We start from the raw sequence: 12,588 nt of genomic DNA on the forward strand, positions 1-12,588 counted from the left end.
ACATTAATAGGCTGTTCCAGCGGAACAGAGGAACGCAATATGAACCCATACTTAGCATCCCCGAGTTGAATTATGTGAAAAGATGATACGGGTCTATTATCAGCTGGGTCTCTGAGTGATGGAACTTAGAAAGACATTTAGACTCAGCCCGGCTTATAGATCTGAATGGAGGAGTTCTTTAATGGGTGCCTGTTACCTCCTCTTAAGGTTGTCTTAGTCTCACGTTGGCTCCATGTAGACTTTAATCCAATCAGGGAAGAGGCAGTGCTCGTTTACCCAGAAGGATTCAGGGGCCTCTCATCCATCCTGACTGGGGTCAGCCCTGGTCAGTTCATCTCTCTCTCCGTGTGTCTCACAGTGTCGTTTTTCACAGCCTGATAATGATTCCCCTATGTCCCCTCAGAGACCCCTATCCAGGAGAATGGAGCGAGAGAGAGGTGGTGAAACAAGGTGGCACAGTACATCATTGGAATTTTCTCTCCGTCAATACTCATAGGTCAATAAGTTTGATTGTCAGGATGAATGGCAACGCTCAAGAATCACCAGTGCTCTATTTCATCGCTCTGTAAAAAAACGTGTGTTCACAGACACGCTCTTTTCTTCTTGCTTTTGTGTCCTCTATTCTGAATGAAAAAACTGAACTTGTATCAGTAGATTCTCTTCAGCACATTTCATTCATTTGGAATCTGCCAGGAGAAAGAAATGTGTTTATCAAGTCAAAGGTCATAGGTCAGGGGTTAGTGGTTTCTCCTCTGGAGGCACCTCTGTGGTCCTTCCTTTCACAGGTTTCTGATTAATTTGTACAATAAATCCCCAGATAGTTCCCCTGACGATATTTGAACATTTATCATTGAACATTTATCATTGACAGCATCTGAATACTAAAAGTATCACCTCTAAACTCCACCCTCAGATCAAAATTGGAAAAAGCTAAAAACAAATAGGAGGAGTAGTTTGGGAGGGACACTGGGTGATGTATGGGTTTAGGGGCGGAGCAGAAAGGCAGTGTGCCTCTGATAGTGGCGAGATGCAGATGGTTGGACGTCAGCAGGGGGTTGGTATTAGTGATTGATTAGTGATCTGCGTATTGTGATATGTACACATAAACATCATCCTTGCCTATAGAGCAGTTGAACCTGTGAGGGTGCTGCAGAGGTGGACATTTGCAGACTCTATAAGAATGTGGAACTAATATGTCAGTTCTGATATGTAAATGTAATGCTTTGAAATTTTACACACTGTATTAAACTTTAAAAAAAAAAAAAAAAGATCAATTCTGTTTTTATTTTATGGACCCTCATAGTAAGCCTACATGACAGTATGAGAATGAGGATAGAGAGAAAGTAGTAATGAATGTGTGTAAATGTACCACCGGAAACCATTGTTCTGGCCCGCAGCATCAGCATGGCTCTTTCACCTGGCCCAGTTAAGACCCACTTTCTGCAAGCTGGCCCTTTCCTGGCCACCGGCAGCGTCCTCGACTGCCGCTTTTTTCTGATTAGCCAACATTTCTTTTCTCTTTTCCGCTGCCAGTGCTTCCTGCCAGATCACTTTAATATCCCTACTGATGATTGTTCATGTAATAATGCAGTTACCTTTTTATCAATAATGTGTCACAGAATCCCTCTTTGTCATTATTGAACACTGCACGGAGCAGAATGGCATTTACCATGGGGGAATGAAGGATCGATAGCCAACAGCAAATTAAGTAATAGCATTTTTGTGTCGATGCATAATACAGGTTGGTTAATGGCACCCAGATCAGCGTGGCTCCACATCACAGCACGAGCAGATCAATCCAAACACAAAGGCGGCGTCATTCTTCGACAAGTCAATTGGCTATCAGACAGGAGCGAGTGTGAGAGGACAATCTGAAAATCCTCCACAGACATTCAGCTCAGGACTCACACCCATGCTGTGGCAGCGCAGGATAACTTGACCTTTTTCAAAAGAACTTGAATTTGCTGAATCATCTTTGTAACAATTTAAAATGTATAATATAAATGTATAATTGTGCCCAAAATTTATAGCAGTTGTGTTGTTTTCTGTTTATTGGTGCCATGTAGCTCTTGAACTGTTGAGTTTGGTTGTTTATGGATTCAATATTAAAACTAGAAAAAATACATTTAACCACTTAAAATATGTTAAACCATCTCAGGAATAATATTTTTACATTTGGGGAATAGAGATTTCCCTTTAAAAGAAGAATTTAAGGAAGTCTTTTATTTTACACAGGGGTATTGCGTTGAACTTTTTTATTAAATGTTGTCTTATGTATGTTTTTATCCCTTTAGGGTCCTCTTTAGGCATTATGCAGCTTTGGTTTAAGGTGCATTCAGTGTTAGATATGTGCACACATTGTTATGGTGCTACAGATTAGAAAAGTAAAGTGTTTTTTTTTTATCTGTCAGTGTTTGGTGTGTTCTTGGTAGAAACATTGGCCAGGCTAAATTTGACTGGCATGGTAAATTGCCCTTAGAGTGGGTATGGGCATGTTGGGTACGCTTCAGTGGACTGATGTCTTATCAAGGGGGTATTCATACATTATAATAACGATGGATAACGGATAAATTGCCCCAGTAAATAAGTGTGTGATACACTCGGATGAACTTGTACCCTGTCCTGCGGGATTCCTGATTATGGGTTAGCTCTTGACTCACCACAATCTTGAACAAGAGGATGTGGAAAAAACAATGCATGGATGGATGGATGGATGGATGATGCATGGATACACTGCCCAGATAGAATGGATCTGTGGGGCACCTTGCAATTAATAGGGCTGCGACTAATTATTTTTTTGGTATTCAACTAATCTGATTATTATTTTTTCGATTAGTCGATTAGTAAACGCTTATTTCTGAGATGTCCTCCAGCTCTAAAAACGACAAAAACAGCTGAACATGATGTTTAAAAGGCATTTAAATGTCTAAATGTTGTTTAAACATGGAGAGTACTGATATTTAGTAATTAAATATGTAATGTGTTGTGTTTGGGCACTTTTGGAGACACAGACTAAGTTGAGTGTAAACTGTGTGAGTGAGCCATTTACTCATCTCCCATTGTGTTTCTATCCCCAGCACTTTGTGTAATGCTGTACTGTTACAAATTAACGATTAGTAGACAAGGAAAGCCCTAGCAATTAATGAACTGAATGAACCAAAAATTATCAAACAAAACACATGCACATAAAAAACAATATAAATCGACAATGTAGTCTACAGGTAACAATAGACAGACAGACAGACAGACAGATTGATTGATTGATTGAATGATTGATTTATGTTTGCAGAAAAAACATCTCACATAATTACAATGCAGCAGACAACAGTGAAGGTGTTCATTCCTGATAATCATCGCTACAAACTTTACAAATGGCACAGGAAAGTGGGATATGTATGATAGCTGTGATCCAGCTGCGATGCTGTGATCCATGTTGTGATTAATGTAACTGCCTCCCAGCATTATTGTTTTGACTCGTGTCACTCAGGGCTGTAATAATTATTCCGCGCGCGAGTGCACGCGACCCCCCTCCGCCTTCCCAAACGGATCCGGCCCGGGGGGGCTGGTGCGAGGTGGTGGGGGTGGGAGGGGGAGAACCTGTGAGCCGCAGTCAGCGAGAGCTCTAGAGAGCGCAGTGAGCGCGAGACCGGCGAGCAGCAGTGGCGCACTTTCCTTCAGCGCGCGTTCACTGAGGGGGAGACAGCACGAGGCGCGAGGATGCGCGCGGACCGCACGGCGCTCGGGGTCCTGTGTGCTCTTACCGCGCTGCTCACAGGCAGCCGCGGCGCGCGGGTCGTCAGTGGTGAGTTTTACTGATTTATTAGTGTTCGATAAAGTTAAACTCTTTTACCTTTTTGGAAAGCTGTGGATTTTGTGTGGATTATGTAAGCATTTAAAAACCCACATATAACAGATACAAACAAATTAAATTAATTCAAATAAATTAATGTAATTCAAAAAAGACTCAGTACATATTTAACTTTAATTTTTATCATTATTTTAAATTGATTTTTTTTGTGTACCTCTGTCTATGTTATTAGTGTTTGATTTTGATTTTATATTTGTAAAATTTCACATCCTATTCTGCACATTCTGCATTTTTTGTAACATTTACTGAAAAGCAATTTTTATATAAAAGGAAATATGCATAAAATGTGCAGAACATGTTTATATTTTAGTCTGTTTACGGAAACAAATTTATTCAATTATGATCATTATCATTATTAAAATATAAAAAATGAAATGTGCCATTGGACCAGGGGTGTCCAAACTTTTGCAGGTACTGACACAAAGCATTGGTAATTGACTAATTGGCCATGGTGGCTACACTATTAAGGATGCTGCCCAAAATAGAAAATAGGATTGCAGCTTTTAATCTTAATTATGCTCATTGTGCTGCTTTCGTCCATTCATTACATTTGCTCTTGTGTTTAAATAAATAAATTATCTTTTTTTTTAAATACATTTAAGTGTTTAGGACATTTAGGACGTTTGAACACAGAGTTAAAGAAAAGGAGCATTTTTACCATTCATTTTTTTAATTCATCATTAAATTCTTATCACATTGAACTACTAATTTCTTTCATAAAATAATAGAATATCTACATCTGTTTGTGAAGAAAAGTTTAAAAATTAGATGTTAGATGTTCAATATGTTCAGATTAAGCATAACAAATGAACAGGTTCACATGACTGTAGGATTTACATGCATTTTTAAAGTGTTTTGTCAAAAGGCTCCAACTAAAGCTATAAAGGTTTGCTAACAAGCACCAATATTGTTGTTTATAGGGGTTTAGACTTAGCAGAATTTTACTGAATAAACTATGTGTAAAAGAGGGTTTAGAAAGATTAACAGACTGGAAGAAGTATAAAGAGATATACCTGTTTGATTAAAGGTCTGACTCCAGGCAGCAGTCTGCACTGGGATGGAGAAGGAAATGAAATGAGCATTCCTAGATTCATGGCGGAAGGAATGAAGAGTAGGAAGGGGAAGTTGTTTGGGAAAACTGCTGAGTCCGGATCTTCCCAGCTAGCCCCCGGCCCATTACTGTCCTTAAAGTGATGATAGTGCAGATCTGGACCAGGCAATTATTTAAAGTACCTCCTGGGCAGTGAGCTAATGTTATTATTAGACTTTTAACAGACTGTGTATTAATCACAGTTATCCTCCTCCACATTGAGCACTCCACCACAACCACACAATTTTACTAGCTGGGTCTGTTTGCTTTATGATTTACCCCAAATATGGCCTCTCCCTTTTACATCCCACGGTTTTATTCGCCAGAGGGAGAATTGATTTTTCTCTCATAACCTCTTAAATTTAGAGCACCCATCAAGATATTGAAGCTACAATTTCTCACTTCTATGAATTGGAAATAACCCTTTAAATGATTATGAAATAAGCTGAAGAGCGTAATAATCCTGATCATTTAAGGGGTTAACGGTTCCTTAGTGGTTTTCAGCTTGGATGTGCAGTTCCTTTAAAACCATTTAACCGGTCTAGAACCTTTACATTGTAACGTTTCTAGTGGAGGTTCTTGTCTTTAAAAGTACGTCATACTCAAGTGAGTTTGGTGAAAAAATGAATATTCATGATCCCAGATACAGTTTTATCAAGCAAGATACATTTAATATCTAATATCTAATACATTTTGCAAGGCTGAATCTGCTAACAAACACTAGATGAAGACCATAACCAGTTTTAACTAATAAAACATATACATCTCTTTTTTGGCTCAAAAAATTTTATCAAATAAAATAAAACAATATAGAATGCAAACTTTTTATTATTATTAAAACTAAATGTATATCCATTGAATATTAGAGGTTAAAGTAGAACTACGTTGTACTGTTTTTTGTTTTGTTTTTGTATTAAAAAATAATTTATACTTTTAATTGTTTACAGTCACATATCATTTTTATTAAAAATTTTATTATAAAATTAAATATAGGCTCAGGAGCTTTGCTTAAAACAAGAAATGTTCCTGTAACATCAATCTAAAGAACACTATTTTTATGGCACCTTCATTTCTAAGAGTGCTTCTGTATAAGTCCAGACTGGCATGAATTCACGAGGAAATTGATATTTTGTAAAACATGGGTGTGGTTGGATTTATGGCCTGTAGGATTTGTGTGATATATTTGGGGTATGAGGTTGATTGAAATACATGTGATGGGTTCTTGTCTTTAATAAGCATGATGGTCAGTGGATAGAAGCCAAAATTGAGGGGTAATAAATCTAGTGTTGGGTGCATAATGCAGTGCATTTACTTTATTGCCAGGCAGGGGTGTCTACCTTAATCCATGGGACGTTACCAATGCATGGGGCATCTTGTAGTTTATATTAACAGGTTGTAAGGCTATTCAGCGGGGTATCCTAGTTGTCTTTGCACACCTCCGTTCCTGACCTTGGACATTGTGTTGAATGTACCATAAATCAATTGTTAATCAAATTGAATCTGAAGCCAATTGAAATTTGGATACCTTTGACCATCTCTGTCTGTGATCATCACAGGGAAATCCTAAATACATCTATATAAAGGGGAGTGTCTCTTCAGAATGGAGACATTTCTCCCAAAGTTTGGAAATGTTCCATTTAGGTTTTCTTGAACATTTCTTCACTGAGACCATTGTACTTCTCGTACTGAGACCATTAAAGTTATACTAAACACGAACATATTCACACTTCATATGAACAAGATACATTTCAGATCCAGCATTTAAAATGATGAGTGGACCTCAGCAGACCTCTCCAAGCAAGAGATGTCAACTGCCCTTTGGCCAGGCTTCAGACTCAATTTGATTAATAATTGATTAATGGTACATTTAACGCAATGTCCAAGGTAAGGAGCGGAGGTGTGCAAAGACAATTAGGGTATCCAACTGAATAGCCCTACAAGGTATATCTACAATTATATAAAAATGAATTAATTTATTTTTGTGTCTATATGAGAGTTCACCTTATATACTGAACTGTATTGAAATACACAATGAGCAATAAGACAAACTAATTTAATGTTAGAAAAATCAAATCATTAGGTACAATATTGTAAAAAATAAGGCTGTATTTTGTAACCTAACAGCTATCTGACACATTATTATGGTTCGTTATGCTCAGATAAAAACAATTGTCACATTAGCTTCGAAGCCTACCAATATGCTAGATATTTTTTGCAAAAGTAAATGTTAAACTGAATTGGTTGGACTCTCTGTAGGTCAGACGGTGTGTCAGGGTGGTCCTGAGAAGCCATGTTATAAGATCGCCTACTTCAGGGACATGACGAGCCGTGTGGCCTTCAATGAGGCCTTGAGGGCTTGTGAGGTGGACGGTGGCTCTTTGCTGAGCGTGGAGAATGTGTCAGAGCAGCGGCACATTGAGCATCTACTCCAGGAGCTCAGCAATTCCTCCACAGGCAGTAGAGCAGGCAGAGGGCCCAGCATTGCGGATGGAGATTTCTGGATTGGCCTGACGCGTGCAGACAGTGAGAGCACCCAGGAGCATGGAGGCTTCGCCCACTGCCCTGACCTCTACAGATGGACAGATGGCAGTGTTTCAGATTTCAGGTCTGTTAAAAAAAATCTTTTTCTTATTTTTTTTTGGTTAATCAACAACATTTTGTATAAAGAGAATTCTCAGAGTTAGACAGGAGCCCTGGATCATGCCAGTAGTGTGTAGACAGGTGAAATCGGGTACATACTAATCTTTACAACCCAGGTTAACTGGATTTTCCCTGTTTGTCTTTATCATTCTGTTTGTCCTATAGGAATTGGTACTATGATGAGCCATCATGTGGAGGGGAGGCTTGTGTAGTAATGTATCACCAGCCCACTGCTCTCCATGGCCTGGGGGGACCATATCTTTATCAGTGGAACGATGACAGGTGCAACATGAAGCACAATTTCATCTGCAAGTATGAGCCAGGTACAACACCAAACACTGGAACTAAAAGTTCTGAAAAACACATACTGAACGTATTAATAATTAAATAACTACTAAAACAACACGAACTGGAACAACAATACTAAGCAGCACATACTGAAACACCAATACTGAACAACACATACTGAAGGCATTAACAAAGAAATAACTAATGAAACAACACATACTGATACAACAACTACTCAAACAAAAATACTGAACAACACATACTGAAGAACTTACACTAAAACAACCACAAGACCAATACATACTGGAACAACACTTTTGAAAAACAACACACTGGACAATGCATTCTGGAAGAACATTCCTAAACAACATATAAGTGTAAGCAATGTTGGTTTTTACAACATGTCAGAATTTCATAATGAATGGACCAATACAAATTTTCCAAATTACTAGGAATAGAAAAAAATATATTACGTTAGTTTTCGCACAAATGTGAATGGGAAAGCATGCTGATACTAAACCCATACATACTGAAAACATATCCAGAATACAGCATGCATTCTTTGTGAACAGGTTTCTCAGCTCACCTGAATGTGTACTCACATTCATGTTGGCAATTTCAGTGTTAAATGTGATTTTCTTCCATAATGCAGAAAGCCATCTGGAGAAAGAACATGGAGATAGGCCTGGAGGTCATGATGCAGGTGAAGCAGATGGCAAGTTTCTTATCTTGTGACTCAATTCAGATACATCTACATGCATATTTATGCCAATTGTCCTGCTGCTGTTGTGCTCACAGGCTTCCCAGAGGAACATGTAGAGAAAAAAAAAACACCTGCTGTTAATGAAGATGAAAGTCAACATGTGATGGTGGCAGGAACCTCAAGTAATTGCAGTTTCAGTTTCTCTAAAAAATTCCTAAATATCTGCTTCCAGTATGTAAATATTTATACATATCAATTTAACTCTGCAGGTATGCTGCTGATTTATGTGATCATCCCCACAATTCCTCTCCTTCTGCTGATTCTTGTGGCCTCAGGGACCTGCTGCTTCCAGATGCTAAGCAAGAGGTGACAACATGATTTACATTTGTGTTTATTCATTATACAGATGTTTACATACAGATACACCAAGAAGTTTGTCAGATAAATGCTGTATGTCTGTGTTTGCATTAGTTAATTTTTCTAGCTTAGTCACATAGTGACTTAATGTCTCTTGTAGGTTTATTAATACGTTTCTGTAGATAGTAATTAATTCACTCTATTGAAAATTCTATTACATTAAGTAAATATCAGCCTAAGTTTGAGGTTTAGCTGCTATTTTCTGGATTTACTGTATGCTAAGGTTTAGCATATTAGCATGTTAGCAGTGCATTAAATTCCCTGAGATATCTTAGCATCCGTTTGAATCCCTGTGTCTCTGTGGTGGAGTAAACTTTCCCCTTAGAATAGTCAGCTAACATGCTAACATGTTTAAACAGTGATAGAAGCTTGTAGCCACAGATTAACCTTACTGCATTTGGTCAGCCTGTTCTTTTACAAGGTGATTTAATTTCGACATTGAAGTAGCACAGACTCTAAAGCAAGGCACACTTCAGTAATGCATAAATGTACATGAGAATGCCTCACTTTTGTATAATCAGCGTACTGTATTGCCTAAACAGTCATTACACACCTGATTTGAACACTGCAGCAAATCAGGCAATTAGCGTAACAGTTAAGCACTAAGAACCAGACCCTAAACAGATGCTAATGGCATCTGTGTCACTTCCTGATCAATCAGTGATGGAAATCAGTTACAGAAGCACAACAGCAATTTCCCCGTCATTCCACTGCCAGAATAAGCTTTCACTGTGATGAAATTTGTTTGTTTGGAACAACGCTTAGTCAGTTATAATCACAGAGCTTACAGAAGCACTATTATAGGATACGTTTAGCTTAGCTGTAGCGGCTTCTGTCTTCTGCCATTAGTCACTGTAAAGGCAAGGCTAGCTGCTGCCTTACGATGCTCTAGCAGTGTGTGCACCAAATCCAACTTCAGCATCACTTCTCATCAGCATCTTCACCAGCAGACATCAGACAAACGCTGAAGCAAGCACTGTCCTTCTCGTCAGTGGATGAAACACAGTCCAGCCTGGTCCAGCCCATCTTAGCCCGAGGGCATTACAGAGTGCTTTGTTTACGTAATTCATTATATTTATTAGGCCCCCACTCCCACAGAGTGATGTCTTTTTAACATATTTTCGATCACTCAGCCAGACTGGGCATCGTCAGACAATGCATTTAATCACTGGCACTAACGGGCATCGCTCTGGGCAGTAAGAGGCTTCCTGGAGCATGTTCAAGTCCTCAGGGGGAACACCCTTTGCTCTGAGCAGCTGTAAGGTTTCTGTTTAACAATGTCTCTCATTTTTAAAACTCAATCTAATGCTTTAAGAGAATTAAAGGGACAAATGGATTTGTGTTTTGTCTTTCAGCTAAAGTTTAGCCAAGTGACAGCTTGTATATGTGCTCTTAAGAAACAGCTATCCATATGTGCTATATTATAGCTATAGTATATCCCATGTCTACTTACATATATTAAAAATGGACAATGTAGGAAAAAACTAAAACCAGTAGCAGTACTACTGGACTGGAAATTGGAAAATACCATAATCCTAATTCTTAGATTGGATTATTGGAAACTGAATCTGATTTCCTAGAATCTAAGATTTCTAGGAAACAATAAACACCAAATGTATTTTACAACTTTGTTAATTAAAAAATGAGTTTTTAGTCTTATGCTGCATATTGGCAAGTTCATTAAAAAGATGTTAATTGATAGTAAAGATAAAATGCTTTGTATTTTGAAAAACATTGTATATTTTTTTGCACAAATAAGACCCTAAACATCATATAGCTCAAACCATTTTGAAGCCTAATGTCTTACAGTTTCTGAAAGCAAATGATCAAGTCTGTTAGAGATTGCTTTACAAACTGACATGGCTTGAGGCAAGCAATTAATCACTGATGAGCTAATTAGTGGGGCATAAATTATCCTAATTTTTAGCTGAAGTGCAAAACCAAAGAAGCACTTCAGACATCAAACATGTCTTGGCTGATTGACTAAATTTACAGTAACAGTAAAATTAGGTTGCTGTTGATTTATTATAAATAGATATTTTACAAGTATTAGGCCACAGACTAAATATGAAAATAATGTCTAGTTTCATTAATTTCTTTTGTCCAGAAAACCAAGGACCAAAACTACCGTGAACCAGTCCACACTATGGATCTCCAAGACTGCAAAGTCAGACAGTGCTATGGAGGTCTAAGGAAGCTCACATCTTTCCGTAATGAAGCAGGCCTTGCTGTTGCGTATTGGACATTACACATCGGTCTACACACTTGTTTGTCCAGTTGTAAGTTGTAAGTAAGTATGTGGTCTTCTAATGCAAGGTAAATAAATCTCAGTGTTATCACTGCTGTACTCTACACTGTTCTGCAATGTTTTTCTAGGACAGCTTTTCATCTAGTGGCCTCAAATGACTGTCCCCAATTTTTCAAAATTAGCGCAGTGTAATTTCTCACCATTAAGCCTCCTTCTCTAAAGCCCTCGTTCCTCAAGTCTCCTCCTCTCATCCTCCTCTCCATCAGGGAGACTGATCAGTGCAGTCAGTTGCAGAGGGGAGGCCACCACTAATTGGCACCACAACAGAGAGAGCGATTAAATTACTGTAATTAAGACGAGTGCGAATGGGACCCACATAAAAAGAGTCGCAGCGATTGAACACTGCTACAAAATGAATTAAGCAGTGACAAAATGTCAGAAAGAAGATCCCCCTGAGGACAAAACACAGTGCAAGCCTGCTTTAATCAAAAATTAGGTTGATGTTTTAGAAAAACAGAGCAGACTCAGAGCAGAGTTTGCTCGTTCCACAGTTGTTTTTTGTTCTAGTTCCCAGACAGTATTGCTTCATTTTCATGGACTGTTTCATTACTTTCAAGTCAACAAAATTCTCAGTATTAAATAGAAGTAAATATTGTCTTTATCAACCACATTACTTGTAATTCAGAAAGAACAGCCTAAGCAAATATGGATATTTTTATATGATATGATGTTTCATGTTCTGTCAGACCCACCTGATCACTATTATATATGCAGTTTTTGCATGGAATGCCATTTTTATCATATATTTAGTAATAATTGCTGATTGCTCTAAACACAACTTTATGAACATGACTAAACATGATTAAAAAAAACTGCATATATAAAACTGACGAATATCTCTTTGAAAGTATGTCATATAAAAAGGAATAAACTGCATCGTATAAATGTATCTATTCAATTCTGTCTGTTAGCAGTCTGTAAATGAAGTTAAACACATCCTGTCTTCTGTTCACAAGAGTGGCTGTACTGTATGTGTGTTTTTGGATTGGAAAAGTTGTACAGGTTCGTTTCTCTTTGTAATATTTTTGGGAAGGATACATAAATGAAATAAATGGATAATTGTGGCTATGGCTGATTTGAGTGTGGATCCAAAATGATATTCCATATTCCTCTATTGTCTATTTGAGTAAGGAGGTAAAATCAATGGGGAAAGTAGTATTGATTCCAGTAACCATTTGCGTCAGTAGATCATTTGTTTCAACAATCTGTTACACTATATGCTGTCGGATCTTCTCAATAGAAAGGATGTAGTAAAAGGGAGTCATACATCTGTG

General features: G+C 38.0%; 1 protein-coding gene across 2 annotated transcripts; it reads left to right on the plus strand.

Moving 5' to 3' along the window:
* Positions 1-3,615: 3,615 nt before the first annotated feature.
* chodl (chondrolectin) lies at positions 3,616-12,378 on the plus strand. Of its 2 annotated transcripts, XM_007248971.4 has the most exons (7): positions 3,628-3,802; positions 7,215-7,563; positions 7,764-7,921; positions 8,539-8,589; positions 8,685-8,771; positions 8,859-8,955; positions 11,114-12,378. In XM_007248971.4, the coding sequence occupies exons 1-7, from the start codon at positions 3,718-3,720 to the stop codon at positions 11,196-11,198; spliced, it is 912 nt and encodes a 303-aa protein (XP_007249033.1). In that variant the 5' UTR covers positions 3,628-3,717; the 3' UTR covers positions 11,199-12,378. The 2 variants fall into 2 exon arrangements, with proteins under 2 accessions (XP_007249034.1, XP_007249033.1); XM_007248972.4 differs by lacking the exon at positions 8,539-8,589 and having other exon boundaries at positions 3,616-3,802.
* Positions 12,379-12,588: the final 210 nt, after the last annotated feature.

The sequence above is a fragment of the Astyanax mexicanus genome, chromosome 1 (assembly GCF_023375975.1).
Source record: "Astyanax mexicanus isolate ESR-SI-001 chromosome 1, AstMex3_surface, whole genome shotgun sequence".
Lineage (NCBI taxonomy): Eukaryota > Metazoa > Chordata > Actinopteri > Characiformes > Acestrorhamphidae > Astyanax > Astyanax mexicanus.